The following is a 27,908-nucleotide window of genomic DNA, read 5'->3' as shown; positions in this document are numbered from 1 at the left end:
GTCAACGGAATCATCGATCACGATGATACTGCAGATGTTTTGTTTTTACTAGGTTCATTTTAGCCCGCCTGATGGCTGTGAATGCGAAAGTCATTGATGTTTAGACGAGAAAATTCTGTTTTCAAACAAAGTGCCTGATTTCATTATCTGATTTTTTGAAAACTCAAACAGCCAGCCAGCTTTAATAAAAATTCTCGAGAGTAAGCTCACAATTGATATTTTAAAATGGATATGGAGATAACGTAAATGGAATTCGGAAGCAAATAATAAGCTCTCGGACAATGTTGAAAAAAACCGAAATTTTCAAGACAAATCGTTACCATTGGTAAGGCTATAATTTTATATGGAATAGGAAATAGAAACAAACTTGAAATGAAATTTAGGCGAAGAAAATAGAATCCCTTGTTTTTTTCCTCAAAACTGGAGAAATGTCCACGTGGACAGTAGGGGGAGGGGTATAAGGAATGTCCACGCTTGTCCACGGAGGGGGAGGGGGGTGTCTAAAATCATCCTTTTTTTGTCCACGTGGTATGTGGACAGCCCCTTATCTGTCTTCTGGGTGTAGAAAAGTGTGGCGTGATAATTCCGTGGACATTTTCGTTAGTGAATACCGCCCTCATTCATAAACATCCCATTTTGACATCCATTTGAAAACAGCTCTCATCGCCTTGTCTCGTTCGCCAGTGCGATGTTTTTCCTCTCCGAGTTTTTTTTGCATCAAATTGCAGTCCGAAAGTCAGTTCCTTTTTCTGCACCGTTCATGACAGTTTCGAGTTGGTCAAACTGTCGTATGTTTGATTACAACGGCCACCACATATAATACATTACACTTTCTGCAGTCTATATTGCAGCAAACAGTGCAAAACTAATCCTCGTCCTCGGTTAATTCATGCGTACCGTGTGTGTGACTAGCCCTAGTGAAGTACCGCACTTTGGTGGAACTACGTTACGCATAATTTATGTGCCATTACAACATCTAGTTTGCTTGAAATTGGAGCACTCGTTAATCGAGACTGAAGTGTGGTGAATGCGTGTTTCCACTGGCTGAATTGCGATTATCACACACTTATCGTCCGAAGGACGCAATTTGCCAGAATTAGATAACGACAGTGAGAGTCGTTCATCAAGGGAGGGATCAGAAGCCATATCAAACTAGAACAAAGGAAGGGCGACACTTCGGAACCCGATACTACAGCTGCTGCTGGTACTGCGAAAGAACAGAATAAATTACCTGAGCTGTCGGGAGCGCGTAGGAGGTGTGCCAGAAGAAGAGGTGAAGAACGATCAACAAACCATCGTACGATACTCGGCTGCGGCAGTAGCAGCAGGCGCGCAGAGTGAAACGGAGCTCATATAAAAAAAAGCAAGACAACAATAGTGTGCGCAATAACATCGGCCGCGCGGTTGGGTTTTTGCGCGAGTAGTGCGTGTTGTTTTTTTTTTATTGTATTGTCACCCAACGGAGCCTCGTGATCCGGATACGGAAGTTTATTCCGACGGATTTTACGCCGTAGAACACACAACGCGACAAATGGATACCGTCGAGACGGCAAATCGTTTTGTGACATTTGAAGCAGGTTTGTAACGTTGATTATAACTGGGAATTGGGGAGAGAAATGTGCGCTAGATAAAGCGTGGAAAACTTAATTAGGAGCGGTCGGTTAATTTTTACATTGTTCGTTTTGGTCGTGGTTTTAATGTCACAATGTGAGAGAGTTCGTTTGAATACTATATTTAGCTATAGGTTACTAATTATGCCTCTTGGTTAGACCTTGAGAATTTTTGATTAGTATATGAACAATTTTCAGCCAAATGACTCTCAATTCTTTATTGTTATAATTCGTTTATTTTTATAGACACAGGTTTTAAGGAGACAAATTCTTAACTATATTTTTATTACTATCTCTAATTGCACATACTGATGCACCCCTCAGTGTCGGATTAGAGGCGGTTGTGACTTGTAATGAGACATATCAACAAACACAACACAATGTAAATTTGCATAAAAAGAAATTTTCGTTAAAAAATGTCTCACGACACAAAATCTTTATTCTCGAATACAAAACGGTAAAAAGTCGACAACTGAACCGCTTGAGGGCTGTCCACATACCACGTGGACAGAAAAACTACGATTTCAGACACCCCCCTCCCCCATCGTGGACAAACCTGGACATTGTCTATATCCCTCCCCCTGTTGTCCACGTGGACATTTCTCCATTTCTTGGAAAAAATAATCGTAAAAATAGCTGAATTGCGCCTAAATTTAAGTTTATGTTTGTTGTATGTGAACATAATTAACAGAGGCAATTTCTTCTCAATTCTTTGACAGCTTTGGGGGACAACAACTCGTGAAGCTATTTGTATTGCTGTTTGTTTCCTTCCAAATTTCATTTACCATGTGATCACGTTATAAAACATAATATTTACGTTATAGTAAAACATCACATGTAAATCTAATCTCGGATATTTTCTATCATAAACCGACGCAAGCTGGCTGAACTATGAGTTTTCAAGAGAATAAGACAATGAAATCAAGTGCTTCGTTCCATTGTGTTGTGCTATGTAGTTTTGGCGAGTTCAACTCCAAAATTGCCGATCATTCTTCATGCAACTTGCAGAATTTATCACCGCAGAACTGTGTCCAATGAGTCGAAATTCTTTTTTTTTTATCCCATTTGTTTATTTATTTAGGTTCATTAGCATTTTATCGTGTACATGTCACTTTTTTTTGTCAAATCTATAAATAGCGCATGATACAGCCATATTAGGTGTAAGAGTATTCCTTTTATACCATTGCATATGGTACATTATACAATAGCCATTAAGGCGTAAGAGTACTCTATCTGTTCTTCCATTGTCCGGCTGGACCACCGGACAGCGGACACAGTTAATATGATCATTGTTGTGTTGTTCATAGAACAACAGCCTGATGTTTCTTGCAGAGCAGTGCAGTTGTAAGGATGAATCGATCTTATTTCGGCCGTGGATCGATCTCCATCGCTGATAATTGTTGCGCGGACGTAGTTATTCTGTTACAACACAAAGATGGTCAATTGAGGACCCTGAGTTTTAAACTCACGATCGATCGCTTACTAAGCGAACGCGCAACCAAAATTTTTGACCTTCAATATTTTTTATTGGGGGTCTAAACAAGTGATGAACAAAAATTGCAATATCTGATGATAGCGGGTAGACTATCACATCCTAGTCAAACTATAAAAAATTTTGGAGGGGCTTCCAAAGAAATATGAGGTTTGGCATTATTCTGGAAGAGGACGCCTTGGCCAATTCTGAACGTTTGTTCTAGATTGACGATTTTGCTTCGTTTAGTCACGAATAGTGCTTCTTGAAGTTTATCGATTTTCTATCTTACTAGACACAAAGAATGACTTTCTGCAGGTGAAGATCGGTTTTGGAGATATCTAATGATGGTTCATTTCGCTCACCTCAAAGATTCTTTTTTCGCTCAACATTGTTGTAAAGGATAATGTTTTTCTTCGCCCGACACTATTTGCTTCAAACTGCGAGTTTTCATCGCATTTATGAAGCGAGTTGTTGATGGAGATACGATCCATTTCATGTTTTCGGTCAATAGGTGTAGAACTCATACATTGTAGCGTTTCTTAATCTAGTTTCAACAGGTGCTCATGAACATAGATACTTGTAAAGAACCTGCTAATTGATGTGTCGTATACCGAGGATTATTCTTCATCAGCGTCTCGATTCGATTATCATCAGTTGCGCACCCAAACTTGCTGGACTACCCAATAACTAGAAGCGTATTCCACAGAATATTATTATTCACCGAAGAAGAGCATCGCTGCTAGGAAGACTTATCTTAAGATAGGTTCCCGTGAATGAATTTGTTGTTCGAATTCTTGAATAACATAAACGAAGCGGTTTTTACATTGAGAGCGGAAACTGAATCGAAACATCGAAAACAACGGATAGGAATCTTAAGCCTAAATAATATACAACAATAGTTATCTTAACATAAAAATGTATACGAATAAATTCGGCTCTGTGACAGCTGAATTGCTAAATGAGCCTAATAAACGGATGGGATAAAAAAAGTCACAGAAGGTTGTGTCCGAGACACGACCGCATAGTTGACGTAGGATTACGTTAGGCTATCTGTCGCATGTTGATTTTGGATGTTTGAAAAAATATATTGTTAAACTCTTTGATAATGATCTGATGGCCCTGAAAAGGGCCGTTTGGTTTGGTTGTTGGGTATTTTTTTGTTTTTTGGCAGCGGTAGCTTTTTCGGAGCCGCTGCTGCTTATTTCTGTTTTTATTTTGGTGGTTTTCGTTGACACCATCACGTCGAGCTAAACGGCGAATAGCGAGTTTGATACACTGGATATTCTCATGTAGAACCTTGCGATACGCTTCGATCCTCCTTTGCCTTCCTTGCCGCATGAGGTCATGTTGGTTGATGTTGATCTGATGTGACCACACTTAAAACACTAAAAACATATATGTTTACCGATCTGAGCGTCGAACAAAATGAGAAATCTGACTGAGCAGCAGCATCAGCAGAAAGAGAGAACATGCCTGAAACTTTCTGCTCATGATGTTTGCTGTTGCCATCAGTACTGGACCGATGCGGGACACAGCTCGATTGTTGATGTTAGGCCTCGATGTTTACCGCCGCTGCTGCTGCTACTGCCACTTAAGTTCGATATGAGCATTTTGACCGCTCAACTTCTATGCTCGCCTATATATTAGCCGTTTTCACTGCTGCTGCTCTCCACTTGTTGTTGTCCGTTGTAAGAATGAATGAGATCTACGAATGCTCCTTCCTTTTATATCATTTGGTATGTGTGAAGTAGGCGCCTCCTACTCGATTGCCATGCAGCTTGCCGGTGAGAGAAAGAATCGGGCGCGAGAAAGAAATGACGTCAATTTCGACCAATCAGGACTGGGTATCTCTGTTTGAATAGGGGTTGAATTTTTTCAATTGTTCGATAGTTAGTTATATGATATATACTATTTTATCCAATGTGAAAAATTGTTATGGAGTGCCGTAATCGTTTGATGCAAAAATCTCATCAATCCATCATGAAATGAATGAGTAACAAGCGTTTGAAATTGGACATTTTTCACTATGCGATCGATTTTCATTTTTCAATTTGTACCCCAATATGTTCCCGAAAGACGTAATCCTACGTCAAAAAAAAAAATCGAAAACAATGTCGTGTTTTATTAATATTACAACATTCCGACATGCTTTAGTGGTATCTGAATCCTGCCGATAATAGCGTCCCAATTCTGATCGATAATGATAACGTAAGATTCTTTAAAATCAATTAAAACAAATCGATAGCTCTCAGCTCATGTGCGATATACTCTCTGAATACAAATTTCGGCAAAAATTTCAACAATATGTATAAATATAGAATTTCCACCGCGCAGTGCTATCAGACAGCAGAAATACGTATAGATTTGCTTGCAATGCAGAATATTTTTCTTATATTGTTGAACACAGATATATATTTGTTTTTCAAAATATTTATTAGTGTCCACGTGGATGTGATATAGACCCCCTCCCCCCTCACCGTGGACAAACGTGGACATTTTTGAAACCCCTACCCCCCCTAAAGTTGTCCACGTGGTATGTGGACAGCCCCTTAGGAACTAACACGCTCGATAGTTACAGCGCGATCGTTATTTTTTTTTCCTTCAGAGAACATTGCGTGATTTATGCGCCACCCTGTACACTGAGCAAATAAACTGAAGATTGTGGGAGTTGCTAAAAAAATCTTTCAACACTCCAAATCCTGTGGACTCGTTCATGGAGGATCCATCGGTAAAGTACATATTATCACAACTGATACGCCCATACTTTAAATCGAAGATCGTTGGACCAAACTCCGATCGATGATAATCTGGAATTCCATGGATTTTTGCTTCATGGACAGATCAAAATGCACAAAGCAATTGATGTAGTCAGGAAAACAAACACGGTTGGGAATATACGAAGAAGGATCAACCTGCATAGTGATGAATTCGTGATATGCACTCATGAATCCACAGTGAAAATTTAGCTCGGTCAGCTGCTCAAAATTTTCGATCACCAATGGATTTATAATCTCACACCGGGTGAGGAACCGAAGATTTAACAAATTAAAGCAATCTTTGAATTTTTCTCACGGATTTTCGGCAGTAAGTCGGGTCTCCTACATGGGCCTCCCCCAGGGTTCACGTTTAAGCTCCCTTTTGTACAACTTCTACGTAAGCGGCATTGATAATTGCATCCTAAGACAACTTGCAAATGATGGAGTGGTGTCTGTCGTGAGATCAAACGAAACCCACTAGCAAGATCCTCTACGAGATACTTTGAGCAATTTTTCAAGCTGGACCATTGGTCTAGGAATTGAGTTCTCCACGGAGAAAACAGATATAGTCTTCTGTTCTAGGAAGCATAGACCAATCATACCAAAGATTCAACTTTTGGGTAAACCGATCACTCATGCCATGTCATTCAAGTATCTTGGGGTCTAGTTCGACTCCAAATGTACTTGGAGGGCCGCTATTAGGTATCTCTGGGTAAGAATGTCAAAACGAATGAATTTTTCTCCGTACAACTAGCGGCACTTCATTAAACTCGAGCGAATTCAGCACCTTTGTCTCTGTATTGCTTTGGGATGTACAGGGTCTTTCAGATTAAACGCTCACACAAAAACATCTAATAGCTCCTTATATATTTTTTTGCTCCGTCGATGGTAGCACTGTATTCCTCACTCCGGGACGATAATATACGGTTACTCATTCAGTCTGATCGGATGGTTTTTAGTGTCAAGATGTACAATTTACACGAACGTGTAGTTTTAGTGAAATTCTATCACTCGAGCAACCGAAGCCTTAATGAAACTTTGTCCTCTTATGGTAACAATTTCAAAATTTCTCGTCGTCGATCACTTCCTCTGGGGGTACGTGAAGGACCGTTGCTATTTGAGTCGGAAGAAATTTTTTGTACTTTTTATTATGTCAAAATGAGCTCTCCGGTCCGCACATGTACACATGAATATTGAATTCTCCTGATACAAAGCCATACCTAACTTATCATCAATATGTATGACCGTTGCGAATCGACAAATCCCGAATGATTGAATAAGTGAAAATCCCGATTTACTTTCACTTAATTTTCAATTTCATGAAACCAGAATATCTGATGTATAATAACGAGATTAAGTTTGAGGAACAACATTACCTTGTATGATGTCTGTGTACGAATATCCGCAAAGTTATTATTGAAAGAATACGTTTCAGAGTGTAATACTACTCAAGAGAAGCTTTTTGAATTCAAAGTCAATATAATAAGTTGTTATATAACATTTGCTCACCAGGTTCAGTGAAATTATAGTAAATATATCTATTATAGAATCAAATAACATTAAAATTTAGAAAAAAAAATCAACAATTCACCCATCGTTGGAATGCTTTGTTCATTTGGCGAGTAAAAAATCATTCCATGGACGTTGAATTCAAAGAAATTCTTAATACTGATTCCACTCTAATTCACTATAATGATGCTGTAGGTTTTTGGGAAAAAATATAAATGATCGAAAGATCCCTGCTAAATTCTCTCAATAACAAAAACTTCAACTATAACCAGTATAAACCAAATGTATCAAACATATACGTTTTGTAGAATGTAGAAAAATGTGAAATAGTTAGAGATCTAGGCGTCGTTCTGGATTGTAAACTCACATTCATGAAATAATCTTGAATGGCGCTAACGTTCCCCATGGAACTAATGCCGTCTCGACGTAGGTATTAACTAACGTCATTTTTATTAATACTTAGTTGAGATTTCTTATGCCAAATAACACGCCTTGAAAGTATTCTGAGTGGCAAGCTGTAGAATATACGTGTACCAGTGCAGGTCGGAAGAACATTCTTTAACGAAAAATTCCCCGCCCAGAACGGGAATCGAACCCGAATCCCCGGTATGATAATGTGTGACGCTAACCACTCGACCACGGGAGCACAAAAAACACTACAACTCTGTAATAACCATACGAGAGAACAAATATGTTCTTGGAGGATATAATTTGAAGGCTGCGTAAAAGATGGTTGCCTATAAAAATCATGCTTTTGTTTTCTCAAAAATCGGCACAAACTTCCGAGCAACCTAATATGAGCTATCCTGATTTCTTCCTGATTCTTTTTTTCATTCTTTCTGATTTAAAAAAATTAAAGTTGGCAACCCTGATCATGGTTCATAATGCGAACTAAATGGGAATAATACTTTCAAGAACACCGTAGAACGGCAAAATTGTCCACATTACGAAACACCCAACCAGGGACCGTCAGATTCTCTAACATATCTCCGGAACTCGTGGACAGATATTGATGAAACTTCGAAAGGTTCTCAAATGGAACGAAATGGGATTTCAAATGAAATTTTTCGTGTTCAATTCGGTTCGACCGATTCTGAGAAAATTGAGTCGCAACATTGGTTGTCTGGTTAAGAAAAAAAAAGTTGTTTTTCTGGTGCCTTTTTGTAAAATTGATTTTTCTCACGTGTTAAAAGTAATTTTAACCATATGATTACTATTTCATCTCGTGAAGAATCAGCCCAGTATGAATCAATATGTTAAGCGTCTATCAATATCATTTTGATTTGTTGAAAATACGTTTTTTGTCATGCTTTATAAATGGGAACGAAATGCGATTCATAAAAAGATAATTTTTATAAAATTTAATTCGCGATTCGATGAGAACCACTGAGGAAAAAACCTTCAGATGATTATTGAATGTTTCATACAAGAAAGTTCAAAATTCAATTGAAAAAAAGAATTTGAGTTTGTTTTCATTAGTGCGTTTGATCAATTTGCCCCCAGATGACGGTCCTTATTATGTAAATTGAATCGAACGGTCAATTCGATCCCTATAACTCATACCATCCAAATCGTCACGCTGTACTAACTGAGATGCGAGCAACCCTTGGAAAGATCGGGTAGCCAACCCCAATGGGACCTTTGGTCGTATGCAAACAGTGAAGGGGGACTAGTGTAGCGTTTGTTCTCCATGTTAGGAGCGGCCCACAACAGCGTCTGTATTCCAGGTTAGGAACGGCTGAGATACCGTCCTTCAGACAGGTTGAGTACTCTAAGAAGCAACCTGTGCCAACCCGTTTTTCCCTGGGAAAAGGAAAACAACCATTCATGGAATTGAGATCAAGGAGAATATTATTAATACGATCGCCTGAGGAGGGCTCCCGGACTGGAGCTCGTCCTGGAACGTTCATGCGAGCGGCCAGCGGCTAGAGGAATTGGAGCAAGAACTGACGCCTAATCAACGGGCTCAGCCCGTAAACCGAACGCTCAACAGAACCCGCAGCACAATAAATCACCGTGGCAATGCTGTACCTGCAGATGATGCTGCGATTGGACGACGCCAGTCGCTCACATTGACAGGTCGCCAACAGCAACGAATCATGTGGAGGAGAGAGATGAATAAATCCGTAATTCGTTGCTGTTATGTCTGCACAAGGTTGGAGACGGACATGTCCGGCAGACCAAGAATGCTGGAAATGTTCAACGAGCAATTCCCATGATTTTCAGGCCAACTAGATCGGAATAAGCTCTACACACGGAGACGAGTCTTTTTATCACACAACATGCTGTCCTCGGCTGAAATAGAGGCCATCAAGTTGGAAGCGCAACGAGAACTGCGTAGAGAGAGTAGAGGATCGAGCGATATGTCAAGAAGGAGCTCTGCTAGGCAAAGTGCATCGTTCGCTAGTGAAAGGCGGGAATTGATTGCACCACCACCGGATCCAGTGGCAGTGCCTAGAGAACAAGAACCGGCAGAGGATCAACAACGAGGTCAACTAAAAAACGAATTGGTTTTCCACATGGATACAGCAGTGATCCAGTTTTATGGAACCCGGAACCCTTAACCCGACACAAGATCCCGAAGATGCAGTATTCCCACCGACTGACGAGTGCCGTCCAAGTACTCGACCAGGAAGTTCTACCTGTGTACCTGGAAGTCGTAGAGAACCTAGAGGAGCTGCAATTTATCGTTTATTGTGGAGCTGTAGCCGTTGTACGGACGTTAGGAATGCGCACCTTTCACCAAAACGATAAACAGAACGGTGTACTCTCCAAAAACCGAAACCTGCTTGGATGCGATGCCTGAAAGGTCGTATTCAAACGCTCCGAGTAAAAATCTGTCGACTAACGCAATATAAGATGGGAAGTCGATCGCGAAAGCTGATTCGTGGAGCTGCTGGAATTGTTAAGCCGGCAGAGCTCTCTGATCTTAATGAAAACCGCATCATTGAGATCCTCGACAGCCATGTTCAACGGTTGAGTGCTCTATCAAAAAGGTTAAGACGTTAAACGGAATGTACGGAAAGGCATGCGGATAATCGTATGTTCAGTATGAACGAGAGGGAGTTCTACAGCCGCATCAAACAAAAACGAACCAATTACGATGGTGGTATTCCTGAGATTGAGAAAGTAACCCAGTTTTGGTCGAGCTTATGGGAGAACCCCATTCAACACCGAAGTAACAGGATGTGGCTGGCAGAGGACGAGGAATATATAAACGGGCTTGAAGTAATGCCTGCCGTTGTGGTAACCGTCCATGATATCAACGAAGCCATTCGATTTGCCAGGAATTGGGCTGCGCCAGGACCAGTTTTCGTGCACAATTTCTGGTACAAAAAAAAATTTCTTCAACTCATGGGCGAATAGAAGAGTGCTTCAACAAGGTACTAGAAAATCCCCAAACAACACCGGAGTTTGTGACCAAGGGAATTACTCATCTGATGCCGAAGGATCAAGACACAGCGAATGCGGCGAAGTACAGACCAATCACATGTGATTAATAGAATGATTCGAAACCATTGCGATGTTAACAAAATTGCGGAATCAACAGAAGCACTAAATAATCTACTACAGTTCATAAACGACTTCAGTTCCGATGTGCGGATGGAACTCGGAATTGAAAAGTGTAAGGCAGTACAGCTCCACCGTGGACGATTGGTGAAGACTAGAGGATTCCGCATTTACGAGAGTGAAGTTATTCAAGATTTGCTGGAAGGCGAATCCTGTAATACCTGGGATTTCTGCAACTGAAAGGGATTTGTCACACAAAAATCCCTAAGGATCTCCAGGAACAATTCTTGATCAGAATCAACCAGGTTTTGAAAACAAACCTCTGCGGCGGCAAAAAGATCTATATATATATATATATATATATATATATATATATATATATATATATATATATATATGGGTTCCGGTCTGTCTGTCTGATTCTTATGGACACGGAAAGTACTGAATCGACATAAAAATTGGTATGTTGGGATGTAAGGGTTTTTGCGGTCGGGGAAGATTCTTATGATAGTTCCGGCTGGGGGGGCTGCCATACAAATGAAACACGAATTTATGCATTACTCGAAAATTAATCAAGCAAATGAAACGAATTTTTGCATGTGAAGGTTTTAGGGTGCAACAAATGTTTCTATGGTAGTGAGATACTCCTTTCCCCTCTCTAAAGAGGGGGGTGGGGGGAGAATGCTAAACAACTCGAGAACTAATCAAACTTAGCATATAGAGGTTTTAGGGATCGATAAACGTTTATATGGCTTCTCTGAAGGGAGGCTCCCATACATATCAATTTTGGCCGGGACGAAGTTTGCCGGGTCAGCTAGTTTTTAAATATAATCAAAATGTGTACCTCAGCCTCATAAACATAATACGATTAATTAACATTCTCCTCTCTTATGACTTTCTTATGGCATACAATAGAAACATTCATATCCTTGAAAAAATAGCAGTTGATAGTTCAAATGTAGATCCACCATACAGTTCGAAACAAGTCCTTAAAGTAAATCAAAGCTCTGGAGTAAAAAAATGAGTGGGTTATATCTATGATATAACCGCAAGGTTCACGTGGAACTACCTTAGCTTAGCAATCATTCGTTTGTTTGAATGAAACAGTTTCCAAATTCAATTGAGTTCAATATATTTGCTCTGTGAGTGAAAAAAATTAACAAATGCCGTGTAAAGTCAATTCATTTATTGTGATTGATTGTTCTTCGTTACAAGTAAATTTAATGACGGACCTTTTACGTTTGGTATGATGACTAGAACAAAATATATGTACGGAAGAATTATCAAACGTTTGATGAACCAGCATAAGGCTGAAAATCTTTCCAATAAAGACAATAAAAAAATTATCAAACGATTATTTTATTTTACATTTCCCTCTGAAGTTTACATCCCAAAAGTGTACATACTTCTCGAATCTCGAATTTGCTTGAAACTGGGAAGTTCATTCGCTTCTAGTGGCTGCACGATTTTCCCAGGTTACTAAGTTTAGAAGATCATGTTAGGACAGACATATTCCACTCTGCACAAAGGCAAGCGAGGACAAAAGTACTCGCAGTTTGCATTTATTTGCAGAGCCGATTTCCCCAGAAACCTCGGTTTTGAAGTCTGTGTTAGGGAAACACATTTCAATCGGAACAAAAATACCCCCGATTTGTATGAATTCGCAATGCCGATTTCTCCACGCTTCATGGATTTGAAGTCTGTGTTAGGGAAACACATTCCAGTCGGAACAAAAATACCCCCGACTTGCATGAATTTGAAATACCGATTTCTCCAGGCACCTTGGTTTAGAAATCTCTATTAGGGAACACATTTCGGTGGGAACAAAAGCCCCCCCTACTTTCGTGTGTTCTTTTTCTTCTTTTTGACTTTAAGAGGGTTTAAACTTTTCAGTTCACTCCCCTCTAGGCTCTTTCGTGTGTTTGCAATGCCGATTTCGCTGCTTGGTTTTAAAGTCTGTGTTAGGGAACATTTTTCGATGAGAACAAAAGTCCCCCTACTTTCATGTATTGCAATGCCGATTTCCCCAAGGCTGCTTGGTTTTGATGGCTGTGTTAGGGAAACCGTAAATCGGGCCAAACAAAACGATGCAGTTAGGGCGTTTAGATAACGCCTAATATTTTACAGTTATTCAATTGTTTATCTAATGAAAAACAACATTTTGTTAGTTGCGATAGATGCGTAGAAATATTCCCTATCAAGTGATGCAAACATCTCTCCTATCCAGTACGAAATGTTCGAGCTATAAGCATTCGAAATCTTTCATTTTTTCCTGCATGTTCTGTGTTTAGGTTTTCATTTTACCCTTCATATATTCCGGTTAGACGTAGTCCCACGTCAAAATGGGACGCATTTTAAAGAAAAATAAGTCAGAATCAGAGTCATTGAAAAAGCGCTATTTCGTGTTCTTAACTTCATCTCGCCTGATATGCTCCTATTCCTGCTAAGCGTTTCTGTCCAGAGTTATCTAACAACACAGGTTTTCTGTATAATTTTATTTGCGATAATGAATGAAATAATAAAACACGGGTTTTCACTTTAAATAAAAACCTGAACAAATCTACATATCTAACTGAATCACATAATGAGCTTGAAAAACATGATAGCTTAATTTTTGTTTAATTGTTCAGACATGGGGATGAGATTTGATTCTAGTAACTTAATGTCTTAATTTGACTTACATTGAATTAATTGTAGAATTTCGATTGTATAGAAGAGTCGCATTATGGATTTGTGGTTCAACTTAGAAACTGACTATAAAGGGTATCCGGAACATGCTCGAAATATGTTTGGATGTGATCAATGAGGTTCTGGTCAGTTATTCTAATAAATGAAACTTTCTGAATTCTGAGTAAGTAGAGTAGAGATACGGACCCCTATCTCCTAAACCCTACATCCAACCCACAATTTGTTGCCGAGAAACACACCGTCCAATTTTTTATCAAATGCGGAACTTGGAAACAAAAAAGTAAAAATATTTTTGCAATTTGGGTTTCAACAATTAAGTTTTAATTGACAATACAATATTATTAAATTTCATGAAATCATGCAGGAAAAAGTAAGTCGGGAAAATTGCGTGAATTTTAAAACTGAAATTGAGTGGCCATCCTGATTGTTCTATACACAGTTTGATTCAAAAGAAACCACTTCGCTTTGAGAAAGAATGATGATGAAAGTTTTTGTTCTAACCACTGTAGAAGCCTACGTTCCTACGTATTACCGTAACCCAAATAAGAAACACGGATTATTCTGCTCCAAATAAATCAATAATTATCCAACATTCGCTCGTGACCTAGTTTCACCGTTGCATTAATCTAATCGAAAGAATGGCGAAAATTGTACTCCGCAGCAATTATTGTTTCCAACCAATCGACGCGTGTTTATTTCGCATTCATTTTTCCGCGAGAACGATTCGAAGCCCTAACTTTCACGCTCAGTACAGAGCGCAGCTGCGGAACAAATTACGACGGTCGAAGGAATGCACGGACAAAAACAAACAAGCAAACAAACAAACCATCGAATGGGAATGCATTTATCGATACATATAGCCTTGAAAAACCACCGCGTAACAAGCCAGAACTCCTTCTTCGGGGTCCACACATGGCTACGCCAAAGCCGGAAGTTGAGCAAAAGGAAGAACTTGAAAACGAACACTTTCACTTCCATCGATGGGGCCCGGGTTCGCGCGTCTTTTTTTTTCTCAACCATGATCCCGAAATGGCAAGTTGTTTGGTGCAATTAGCCATCAGCCCGGCACAAGGTTAATGACTGACCGATAGAGCGAGAGCCTCTGAGAGAGAGTGTTTGCGTCCTCCACAGGGACAGTGCAAGTCGAACTTCTCGGGTCCATAATGAAGCGATAGTCACAACCCATAATGAGATGGATGAAGCATCATCACCGCGCGCGTTCATTGACTTCACGCGGCCACGACGAGTCGAGTGCTGATTTCGATTTGGATTGAGTCCGTCGCCGAAAAAAGAAAGACATGATACGAAACCAGCAAAATTCCCTGCGAGGAGAGTATTCGCAGCGCTACAACGGCAATCTGTCTGTCGTTCGAAGAAATTGCCCTCAGCGTGTGTTAGTTCGGTTAAAAAACAGATTTACTTTATCAGCATGAAAAGAATGAAAATGTAAGAGACGAATATCGCCTTCCGTTCTCGAGATTTTTGATTTTTTCTTCCTCTGCTTCATGCGCTGCGAAATGCACGACGGTGAAAAAATAAACATGTGACATAAACGATTTGTCAAGGCCAAGTGAAACTTGGATGTTGTTTCGCTATACAATTTTACCGCCAGCACCATTATTCTATATAACCACAGCATAGTTGAACAGAAAAGTATGGTGGGACTCGCAAAAGAATGGCCTAGGTAGTACAAGGTATAATGAACAAATCATCAATGATTCAATAATCTCAGGATTTGGGTTTTTCCTTTTTAGCAAAAGATTCTTTCTTTTATTGGATCTGCGGGTTTCCCATTTCTCGTCTCTCTAGTTATACTTCTCATTTCTCGTTACAATGAAGTGATACATTTGTACTTTGTTTATACCTGTTTTTGGTTTTCATGCCTTGACTATGAGTAATAAACTAGGAGATAAGAGAGCGAAACGAAATATACTTTGCTCTGATGCTTTCCAGACTATCCAATTGAAAACACAAGGTCTAGAGGAAATATGAATGAGATTAGATGTGGAAAACTAGGCATTATAAAATATCAAGCATAAATGGTTGGAGTTCTGCCGAAACGAACCAAGCGCCTTTTATTTCAAAATTGAGTTACTTGTAAACCACGAATTCTTCATGGAGCTATAATCAAAACTTTGTTGATAGTGATTATGATCTGACCAGCCACAAAGAATCATAAGTTTTTCTCACCTCTGTTTATGCTACAACAAGAATAATTCAAGCTTACAATAAGAGCTGCCCAGTCAAGGTACGATCAACAGACAGGGATGTACCATGGTGGAATGCTAGGCTGGAAAATTTAAGAAAACTTGCTCGAAAAATGTTTAACCGAGCAAAGCTGAATACAGGAAAGCACTCACTTCGTATAATGAAGAGATCAGAAGATCTAAACGTAAAAAATGGAGGCACACCTGTGAAAATATTGAAGGTACTCCAGTCATTGCAAGATTACAAAAAGTTTTGGCAAATGATCATTCGAATGGTTTAGGAACTCTCAAAAAACAGGACGGAAAGTTCACTTCTAATGCATCGGAGACCTTGAGTTTAATGATGCAAGTTCGTTTTCCAGGATCATTACCGGTCTTGAGTGATAGGACGACAAGCATAGATCCACATACTGATTTGCAACAGAGTCACGCTTTACCGTCTGAAGATTTCAATGATAATACCAGTAAACCTGGGCATGAAATGATCAGTGCAGAGAAGCAAGATCTAGCGAGTTGTATTTTCACTCATGCAAGAGCCGAGTGGGCAATAAATTCATTCGACCCTTTTCAATCACCGGGTAATGATGAGATCCGTCCTGTGATGATCCAGAAAAGTGGAGGAACTGTAGTGCCCTGTTTAACAGAAATGTTCAAAGCTAGCTTACGATTGAAGTATATTCCAGAGAATTGGCGACAAATTCGGGTTGTTTTTATTCCCAAAGCTAATAAAAAAGATAAAAAAAAGTCCAAAATCGTTTCAGCCTATTAGCCTTCCGTCATTTGTGCTGAAATTCATGGATAAACTAATTGATGACTATATCAAATCGCAATAGTTGAAATCGACACCACTCAGTAAATTTCAATTTGCATACCAGCCATCGCCATCTAAAGCACTAGATGCAATGTTGAATCTACTTCCCTTATATCTATTCGTTCAATTGGAGGCTGAAAAAAGGACTAAGGTAGAAAAGAACAAAACAGTTCTTTGATGGAGACCTTAGGGGTCATTTAAGTATTCTAAAGGCATTCAAACTTAATTCGATATTAACTCAGGAGGACTGGATGTGCAGGCAATACAACTTTGAAAGACTATTCAAAGTGACTGAGCCAAGCCGCACTGAATGGGAGTCAGGGGGACCTGATATTCACCCAGGATCTATAAGTTTCTACACTAATGGTTCCAGATTAAACGAAAGAGCCGGGGCTGGAATAACCGGTACTGGAGTGAACATATCGAAATTGATATGGGCAAGTGGCCAACTGTATTTCAGGCAGAAGTACAGGCAATTATTGATGCAAACATATGCATTTTTTCTAAAAGTCAAGCTGCATTGAAAGCATCAGTTACCTGTACTTCTGAATTAGTTTGGGAGTGTATTCAACGCCTTCAAGAGGTAGCTAAAAAAAGTGCAGTGAACCTATTCTGGGTTCCGGGCACTGTGGAGTTGAAGGTAATGAAAAAGCAGATTTGTAGGCTAGATGTGGATGATCGAAACCATTCCTAGGCCCTGAATCATCTATGGGGCCCCTGAATGTACCCTCAAAATGGAATTAAAGAACTGAAAGACTTCTCAGTCTAACAAAAAAAGACCTATGCACTTTCAGTGGCCTAGTGACAGGACATTGTCCAAGTAAATACCACCTAGACAAACTAGGTAAATTGGAAGAAGATACCTGTCGTTTCTGTAACCAAAAAAGTGAAAGCTCGGACCATTTATTATGTAATTGCGAAGCACTTTTTCATAGAAGGCGCAATTTCTTTGATAAAGGTTTAATGCAACCCTCAGATGTTTGGATAGCTTCCTCCAATAAGGCAATATAGTTCATTCGTGCTATAATACCTTATTGGGATCATGCCTACAGTCAGCAAGTGGAAATCACTCCAACTAATATCGATACGACACCCTGATAAGGCTTACAACAAATAGGGGCCCGCCACAATAGATCAAATAACTGGTCGTAGTGGAAAATGTACCTAACAGGGGGAAATAAAAAAAGTTTTTCCCACCCATTTTAATATTGTTATTGTCGTAACAATTCAGATTAAAAATGTATCCAACCACACTGAACTGAAAACCATATTCTTTGACTTTCATTCTGCCAAAGTGAACTGAATGCATGTGTACCAAAACTAAAAATCATTTCTTTCTATATTTATGTGTTATTTTACAGATTTTCATAATCTTTGCAATTTGAAGACATCCTTTTGGTTACACGTGAACGATAAAATAATAGATTTGATCAGTCACGGTCAATTAGTGGGAGCCCAAACTTCAAATTGAAATATCTCGAAATAATGTTTTTGGTGCTTGGTTCATTTTGGCAGAAACGACCGACCAAATGTACTTCATTCATCATTCTGAAAAAGCTGATGTAGTTTAGTTGCACAGCTACAAAACTTGCGAATTCCGGCGATTTTTCTGCAACTTTTCGAGGCATTTGGAGTTAGACATGGTTTATAGAATAGATGCCATCAATTTATTTTGAAGTACGATTTGTTATAACATTCAGAATTACTCCCTCTGGGAAACAAAGCAATGAAACTGTATTTCGATAGTCCTCTGGTCCTCCGTCAGTTTTAAAATGTAGAAATTAGAAGGCCACTGAAATAAGTGTTCAGAGAGATTACATTGGACAGTAAAATGTATTTTACTACACGGTACGTTAGGCAAATCTGCTTTTTGCAGCGGAGGGGGAGATTAAGTCCTTGATATGGATCTTTCCTTTCGTTATCCTCCTATTGCAGTTTTCTCTGTTGCGCTAGCTTTGAAGGAATCATTGATTTTGTTCATATTCTATATGACGTATCGTCAATTTTACGGCCATTGGGGCACGAGCGGAAGACTATGCCCCTAGACCCCCAGGAGGTTGAGGTAGATCGACCTGCCGTAAAAGAAAAAAAGCGGCCACCTACTGAGTTATTGAAACACAGAGTTGAGTATTGAAGTAATGTATATCCAATCTACAAAAGGGTGATCAGTTGGATCATCCGCGATTACACTGTCGAGCGCCTCCAATGAGACACTACATAGAAATTCTATAGAAACGCCATCGATTTCAAATCGACATATGACAAAATAGATCGAGATCAGCTGTGACAGATGATAAACGAATGATCGCAGTGCTCTATATGGATCGTTGCATTGTTTGAGTGCAGGAGACAACATCGAGTCTTGTTGAACTTTTTGAAGTTGCCTTAGGAGGTGTGATCTTCAGGAAGTACGCCCAAATTGTTGGTTCGGCAATGACATCGACATCATTATACCAACAAGGGATATGTTACCAAAGCGCAAGCAAACCACGAACTCCAACAGCTGCTGGGAGTATTGAAGTGTGTAGCGCAGCGACCGATTAAGTAGAGAAAGAATACAGCTGATGTATGCAAAGAGAGAGAGAGAAAAATAGCGAAAGAGAGAGAAAAAGAGAGAAAGTAATACAAGGTTTTATTTTATTTTTTCCCTACACATATCGAAATCAAAAAAATCAAAATCAATCAATAGATTGAAGCACATTTGAAGAGGATGATTTTTTTTCGAACATAGTGCGATGTCTAGCGGTCGCAAAAAACAAACGCTCCATGCCGTTTGATATACACCAACTCGTCACGATGTAACGCGACACAATCGACCGATGACCTGATTATTCGGTAGATCTTTAGGTCATCAGCGTACATGAGATGATGTGATTCAAGACGGTGGCTTGGGTCGTTTACGAACAGGATGTAAATTAACGGTCCGAGGATGACCTTGTGGTACGCCGGATGGTGTAGCACAGCAGTTCGATTTTGAAGACTTCTGTTTCACGGAAGCGAATCTTCCTTGTAGATATGAGCCAACTTGGGAATCCTAGTCTGTCGAGCTTTTTCAGGGCTAAATCATGAGGCATCTGTCGATGGCTTTAGTGAAATCCAGGTAAATACTGCCAACTTGGTCGTCCAATGTACTTTTTGTGCTCAAAAGGAGGACAAAAGGTTTTAGGTGGCGGTCAGAGGGTAAAATCGCAGATGGCGCGTCGATCAGTTCTACTTCACTGCTGTCACTAACAAAGTCCAAGTCATGTGGCCTATTGTTGGCATTACGCACGTCATAGGTCTGCTGCAGTCCACCAGCAAACATATTTTCGGTGAATGCAAGGAGTCTAAGTTTTCGTCATATAACCAGAGCAAGCGAGGCAGATTATAATCACCAATAATCATCACATAATCACCGTAACAGTTCGGCTGCAAAGTTCATAAGGTTGGCGTCTAGATGGTGCCTCTTGCAAAAATCTACTTGACTACCACAAAGCACCATCTTTCAATGGATACGTGTCAAAATTTGACGACAATCGGTCGATTGGTTCGTGAGTTACAGCATTGAGAGTTTGTTATTGTGAAAAAAAAATGGAAAAATCAGAAATCAATCAAAACGATGGTGAAAATCAAGAGAGAAACAGAGAAAAAACCAAGAGAGAAGGAGAGAAAAAAACAAGAGAGAAAGGGAGCGAAAAAAACAAGAAAGAAAGAGAAAAAAAACAAGAGAGAAAGGGGGAAAAACAAGAGAGAAAGAGAGAAAAAAAGAAAAAAACCAAGAGAGAAAGAAAGAAAAAACAAGAGAGAAAGAGAGAAAAAAACAAGAGAGAAAAATAAAGATAGATAGAGAGAGAGAGAAAGATAGATAGAGAGAGAAAGATAGAAAGATCGATAGAGAGAGAAAGATAGATAGAGAGAGAAAGATAGAAAGATCGATAGAGAGAGAAAGATAGAGAGATCGTTAGAGAGAGAAAGATAGAGAGAGAGGCTCAAAACGGTAGATGGACAATCGGTTCACGTCTCGACAGGTGAGAAACCCCGCGAGGGTGACTGAGACGAGTTGCGTGTCAAGCTGGAGAAATTCGAAATCGGTACACGTCTCGACGGGTGAACGGATGCTGACATAAAGGAGTGGAATGAAGGATAAAAGGAAAATACTGCTGTCTGATAGCTGGAGCGAGTCTGTGACTTGAATAATGATGATCATGGTTTGAATTATAGAGGCTTTAAAATTGCTCAGTTCATTCGCCTCTAGCCTTAGAAAAAGCGGAATTCGGAAAACTAAACTCTCGGTCTTGAGAAAGGTCGTTTGGTCATTTGCGTTGAAATCACGAATAGCTTGTTTATACTCAATAAATTGAAACGGGCGGAGCTGAAATTGCAATATGTTCTCCGTCAACATTGTCCATAAAACAGCGTTACACAAACTTTTTTCCAGAAGGGCCACAAACACGTTTTAGTCATGGTATCGCGGGCTACAAAAAGAATAAAGAAGGGAGAAGTCCAAGACACGCACGCATTTTCAACGTAGGGCTAAAGAATTATAACCAGCGAGAAACAAGCATTGTAGAAATGCAAGAATTAAATATTTTAGTGCAAACATTTGCCTGCACTGACAAGGAAGATGAATGAATGCTTTCACACACGTTTCGGGGCTCGAACGTTTCGCGGACCTGCAGAATTAGCGTGTACTGTAGATTGTTCGCCGTTTGAGTGACAGTAAAACACTGAATCTACAGAATTGCCGAGTAATTTCTCAGTATCTCTTAAAAAAATACACTTTCAACGCTCCTAAAAGCAACGCTCCAAAGAACAGTCAGAATACTGGTGTGTGATGGGGTGGCGGCGTCGACAGCAACCGCTTTCAGCACTTACCGCTGAAAAATACCTTCTTTACATCCGGCTTGAAATGCGCTGCAATTTGACGCTACTTTTATCCCGGAGCAATGCTCGAATTCACGAATATAAATTGACCGATCAGAAAGTCACCAATAAGACATTCACCATTTATCATTCATCTTGTTAGCAACCAGATGGCAGTGGCATTCCAAATGGCCTTCGTCAAGTCCGAGTATTTTGTTTTGTTTTCCAAAATTTGCCTTCTTTAAGGCTAGAGGCAAATTAACTGAGGGAGTCTGAGAGTCTGAGAAAGCTTCTATTATTCAAAGCATCATCATCATTACTTCTTAACATCTATGTAAACCGATCATTAATGCAATGAGCCAGATCAGAAATTAAATAAAACATAAAATATAACATATTACGCCAATAAATCCGCACGCGCTCCTAAATTTACAGAAAATCTCCTTCAACATAGAATGAAGAAAAAAAAAATACATGTGATTCAATCATACACAACCAATCTCCAGAAACAGGTTAAATTTATGAAATTTTGCACGTGATTTCACCAATATTTATAGATTTTTGTGATTTCAATTTTTTTTTCAAAGAAGTTTTTGAGCTATGGGTCATTAGATAAAAAACATCATTTATACACCTATTATCTTTCGAAAGTTCGAAACTTCTCTCGACCGGCAAATATATGTTAACGCTCAAATTCTTGTACCCTAAATGTAACCCTCTCGTTTTCGATATTTGAAACTTGCACTCTAGTACAGACGCAAAAATACAAAAGCATTCTCCACCAGACGGCATGAAAAACGACGCAGTGCCTCCACCGAACACGCATCACTATGTGCGATACCAGTCTTGAATGATGCTTGATGATGCTCATGGTTTGAATTATAGAGGTTTAAAAATTACTCTGTCCATTCGCCTCTAGCCTTGAAAAAAGCCAATTTGGAAAACAAAACTAAACTCTCGGCCTGGAAAACCTCGCTGCCGTCTAGTCTTCCAGCTGGATGACTGAAGAATCGTAAATGTTTTGAAATCACGAATAGCTTTTTTATACTCGATAGATTGAAAACGCTTCATTTCCTATTTCTATTTAATAAAAACGTATTCTGATTTCTGATTTGGCACCTCTACCGAAAGACGAAGCCCCACGTTAAAACATTAGGTGATGATTTCAGAGATTTTCGTTACTAAAATTATATTTATTAAAAAGTAGTTCAAAATAAAGTGACACATGGGCCAACCGGAAGAAAGCACCGTGCCACATGCGGCCCGCGGGTCGCCTATTGAGTATTGCTGCCATAGAACGAAAGCTGCAGGTTGCCGTGGGCCGCAGGTTGAGTGGCTGGTTTAGACCAACCAGCTTTGTTTATATTCTATAAATTTTCTTGCCCGGAAGCTAGGGCATATGATGTATGTGGTGCTGCTGTCTATGAAAATCCACAGATAAGGCTTTCGTATTTTCCAAACTTTTACATTTTAAAAACCCCCACAAGAAGCTCTTTGCCATCGTTTTGAAACTCATGTGTGGGACATTTCGGTGTTGTTGGCTCAAGTCCGCTAGTGTATCGTTCGAAAATAATTTTGAATGACGTAAAAAATTTCGTTTGACCTTTCACAAATCAGTACGGCTTAAACTGTGTTCTAGAAAACGACGTTCAAATGCTTTGAAAACATTTCCAAATCTAATGTATGTACATTATTCAGTTTCATGGCCCTTCCAACTGCTGCATTGTTTGCTCCATTTCAAGCACAGATAAATAATCTCTGCCCATTTGAAACATTCACGTCATGCTGTACAAACGTGTGTACAAAGATTTAGTACTCCTCACATCCCATCCCAAAGCATGATCGATTGCTCTAAGTGCAACAGTATCTGTGCATGGGCTACACACACACAGCAAACATCATAACAACGTTTGTTTGTCCATGAGACACTCGGCTGGTAAATAGCACCGCTGCGTGTCCCAAACAGCACCGCACAAGGTTTGTTTTAACATTGCCTCGGCGTTCGTCAGAACGCGCTAGACTGTTTAGCCGAGTCAGCTGATTCGATTTGGTACCTCCCCTTTGTGCTCGTTATGAGCCATTATCATCATCCATTCCGTATTCCCCACATGTGGTGACTAGTCATCGTTATTGATTCGTTTATTACCTACTCTGTGTCATTTAGAGTCCAACGATAGAGCGGAGAAGGTGCCACTGCTTCTGAGCAATATGACTTCCGGATCATCCCCACCGTTGACGAACGGCCAGCTGCTGTACAGCAATTCCACCAACAACAATGTCACCGGTTTGCACCACCAGAAGAAGCAAAACGGACAGACGCGGGCACACCACCCCGAGTGCAACGGAAATGGACCTCTGCCAACATCCACCAGGGACAGTGAGAGCGATAAGAGGCACGATAAGGAAGAGGAGGAACGTTCGGCCCGACAATCGCTGATCATCCTGGCGGCGATCTTCTTCACCAGCTTGTTTGCGATGATTTACGTGTATGCCATGTTCCCACAGCTGGAGGAGTAAGTAAAGCGACGAAAGAATCGTCGTCGTGACGTCGTGACGCGGGCTAATGAGTTTGTTTTGATTACTTCAAGGTCGGAAAAACAGTACATCAAGGTGCCGTTCGATATCGAGGATGCCAAGCAGCTGGGCTTGGTGCTGGATCGGTACAAAGATCTGTACTATCTGGAAGTCATGTTCGGTGTAATTTTAGTGTACATATTGTGAGTGTTTTTCGTTATTGTGTTAAAGTTATTTGAGATTTTCTAACCGATATTTTGTACTGCAGCCTACAAACCTTTGCCATTCCCGGTTCGCTGTTCCTATCGATCTTGAGCGGATTCCTGTACAATTTCCCCGTAGCGCTGGCTCTGGTTTGCTTCTGTTCGGCGCTGGGCGCCACCTTATGCTACCTGCTGTCCCAGCTGGTCGGCCGTCGCCTAGTCAAGCACTACTTCCCCGAGAAGGCGCGAGTCTGGGCCCAACAGGTGGACAAACATCGGGAGGATCTGCTCAGCTATATGCTTTTCCTAAGGATGACCCCTTTCCTGCCGAACTGGTTCATCAACCTCGTAGCGCCGGTCATCGGTGTGCCGCTGTATCCGTTCGTGCTGGGCACATTCCTGGGTGTCGCACCGCCCTCCTTCATCGCAATCCAGGCGGGAAAAACGCTGTACAAGATGACCAGCTCCAGCGATGCGTTCAGCTGGGGCTCCATCTTTCTTTTGGCAGTATTTTCGGTGTTTTCGCTCGTGCCAGTCATATTCAAGCGGTACTTCAAGGCCAAGATCGACTAAGTGACTAAGCAGTACTGCTATAAACTACACCGGTGCGGCGCGGTTAGTCAAACTCTACGGGGGCAAAACAAAAGCATTCGAAAACAGCATGTGAATAGTATAATTTTAGCCAAAGATATGCATGTGAAAAGCTCTGCAAAGAGTCGAAAACCCTGGAAGGAAGCTTTCTCCTGCGAGAGGGGGAAAAACATATACGGGAATTCGATACCGTGTTGGGACTCGAAATAGGATTATCGGTAAGATTAAGAGCGAGATGCGAAAAAAGTTTGCACTGCGTTGATGCGAAGCGATGTCGAATCTTCTATTCAAATAACATCAACTAATTCAACTAATAATTTTATTTGTTGTAAGCTGACAGTATGAAATCATATTTTTTCTGTTTTTCAAAGTGATACACATTCTGTCGAGAACAACCACGTATTTATTATTTGAAAACGTTATCGAATTGTCAGTTGTTTTTACAACAACTGAGGTTAAAAAACACAATTTATGGATGAATGAAAAGCTTTTCCGTTTGCATTCTATGGAATACGGAAATAATGAACGAAAATTGTTTGATTTTGATTTTATATTGACATTTTATATGACAGAGTGTAAATCTTTCATCTTTTCATTGATAACAGAAATTTGAAAGCCTGATCACGAACGCCACTTCACGGTGAAAACGAAATGAATTCTATGCAAGGTTATAGACGGATTTCGCGCCAACTCGTCTATTGAATTGGCATGACCCTCTCAGAACTTAATGAAACTTTCTGGGCGTGAAGACCTTACCTAATTAAGCAACTTGGCATACTTAGTTTTCCGAAAATTTATCTAGACTAACATATGGAAAGGGCCAAATATTTTTGATTTTTTTTTATAATTTTTGACGTAGAACTACGTCTTTCATTAGGGGTACCAAATCAGAAAACAGGTCACGTTGTTATGAAATAAAGTTAACGTTAATAACCTTTTTTTCCCGCGAACGGATTTTGGCGATTTACATACCAAACGAATCGGTTATTTCCTTAGATGTTTAATATGCTATACAATATAATCCCATAGTCTGCATATGGTGAAAATAATGTAAATTGGAAGCATTCTTGTTTCCTCATACATTTGTTATGTCCATTTGTGTGCTTTCACGAACAGAGCTGTCAATAACGAGTAACTTATCGAAAGTCTCCGTGAACAAAGGAAAAGAAGAAGAACGAAGGGAAATATTTGCATAAAGTATAAACAGTGGATCTCGATGAGGCAAACTTTCATTATTCGTGAGCAAATCGACTGAACAACATCGTTGCTGGGCGAGCTAGACGGCGAGGGATCGAATGCCTTTCTCAAGGCAATGTAGGAAGAGGAGTAACATTATGGATAAAGTAAAGTTTTCCAAGGGCATTTTTGATGGTTACAGGCGATTGAACTGAAGAAGTTCAAAGTCTCAAGCAAGAAAGGAAGGTAAACTTTCAGTATCGTTCTGAATTCAAAGCAATGAATATCGCTTGATCTTCCTTGTTTTGCGTCATCACATGTCTTCGTTTCGTATTGAGCTGTGGACGCGTCCAAATTACTCACTCGCTGATGTCTCTGGCATTGCAATCATTGCATTAATGTTTTGAGCTATAAAATTGTGTGGGGAATCATCAAACTAGGCTATCTTCAGCTGACCAAGAAAATAATTTTCTGGAATTTTGTCAGTGATTTGGTTTCGCATGACGGTAGGAAAACTCTCTCCACAAAGGATGACAGCTAAGCTAATCTAGACTGGCAATATTGACAGAAAGGGCTTCTGCTGAGAAGAGTGCAAAACGGAGATAAGTGTGTGTATATTTAGTTGCTTCTAGCCATCGTATATGGATATTTGTATGCGTACGTGTGTGCTTCATAATCCGTACTTAAAAAAAGGTGCATCTTCGCTACGCTGAAACCCCATTTGTAACTGCTCCCGTGTGCATTGGCCCAGTAACGATGCAACAATCGCCCAATTTTTCTATGCTATGATTGACGATTGTGTGGTGTTGCAAATTATGCAATCGTGATGATAAATATAAACAAGGAGAGGAGATAGCAGGAGGGAAATATTTACGCTAGGGTATTGGTAATGAATCTTCTGAGGCAAATATTCAGCCTTTTTCCAAGCAGTTCACATTATTTGTTTTCTGTCATCAATGCTTCGGACTGACGCTATGGTGAAGCAGGTGTTAAGGTTGTGCACCAAAAAATTATTTGGGGAATACCAAGTTATTCAATCATTTATATCAAGTTATTAACTTATTTGGGCTCGCGTGCCAGTCGCAAAACTGCTTTTAACTAGGATTGCGTTTGCGCTTATCTTGATCATAATGAAGCAGTGCTACTCTGTTCGAGGTTGTTGAGATTAACAGATAGAGTTTATTTAGTTTATTTAGTCATCAAGAAAGTAAATGTCGATCTGAAATTTTGTATGAGATTTGGTTTCGCCTGCCAGCAGCAAAACTTTTTCCACTAAGGATGACAACTGTTCTTATCTCGAGTGTGTATTGTTCTGCGAGCACAAGAATGAATCATCAAACAATTATCTTCAAATGACAATAAAAAAACATTTCAGGGCGACCAAACTGGTAGAATGATCATTTCAAAATTTTCGTAGCATTTTAAAATAATATCCGCAGTTATAAACAAGGGATTTGAATTTAACCATAGCGTAGTTATACGTCAACAATTCGGTCGTATCTTAAACACAACCTCCTATAAGTTTTTTTTTACTTGAAAATGACAAGTCCTACAAAAAAGTGATCTATGGAAATAATTTTTTTAGAAAAATTTAGGAATATAGTTGAATTTTCAGAAAAAAAAAAGCTGGAAAAGTGTGTGGAGTCGATCTGGCGTAGTGGTAACATCCATGCCTCTCACGCTAAAGGTCACGAGTTCAATTCTCACTCCCGACATTCTTCCAAAAATGGAAGTAAAAAGTGACGAACCAGCCAAATGAGTTGAAAATCACTATAATACAGATATCAAAAAAAAAAAAAGCTGGAAAAATATTTTTTCAAATCCTACACTGAAGAAAATTGATTTCAAAAACTAAAAGTCGATTTTCTCGAAATTATCATCTCAGGTTTTGATGAAATGGTAGATAAATGGTAGAAAAATATTTGCCCTACAACTCTTCCGCGCATCGCAACTTGTACATATTTAAAGCAAAATAGTTTTTCTAACAAAAACTTTTTCAATATTTTATTGAAGTTAA

At 39.7% G+C, this 27,908-nt stretch overlaps 1 protein-coding gene across 1 annotated transcript; it reads left to right on the top strand.

Annotated features, from left to right (window-relative positions):
* Window positions 1–726: 726 nt before the first annotated feature.
* On the top strand, window positions 727–27,908 carry LOC129776051 (transmembrane protein 41B). Its single transcript, XM_055781432.1, has 4 exons — window positions 727–1,577; window positions 23,572–23,920; window positions 23,996–24,124; window positions 24,190–27,908. The coding sequence occupies exons 1-4, from the start codon at window positions 1,532–1,534 to the stop codon at window positions 24,695–24,697; spliced, it is 1,032 nt and encodes a 343-aa protein (XP_055637407.1). The 5' UTR covers window positions 727–1,531; the 3' UTR covers window positions 24,698–27,908.

This window comes from Toxorhynchites rutilus, chromosome 1 (genome assembly GCF_029784135.1).
Source record: "Toxorhynchites rutilus septentrionalis strain SRP chromosome 1, ASM2978413v1, whole genome shotgun sequence".
NCBI lineage: Eukaryota > Metazoa > Arthropoda > Insecta > Diptera > Culicidae > Toxorhynchites > Toxorhynchites rutilus.
The sequence above is the reverse complement of the archived record's forward strand: the minus strand, read 5'-3'. Positions and strand labels throughout refer to the sequence as shown.

Excerpts from the sequence above, each read along its gene's own strand:
- LOC129776051 (XM_055781432.1), top strand. The coding sequence starts at position 1,532 with ATGGATACCGTCGAGACGGCAAATCGTTTTGTGACATTTGAAGCAG. Across the intron at positions 1,578-23,571 it reads TTTTGTGACATTTGAAGCAG|AGTCCAACGATAGAGCGGAG; the intron begins GTTTGTAACGTT and ends TGTGTCATTTAG. Across the intron at positions 24,125-24,189 it reads GTAATTTTAGTGTACATATT|CCTACAAACCTTTGCCATTC; the intron begins GTGAGTGTTTTT and ends TTTGTACTGCAG.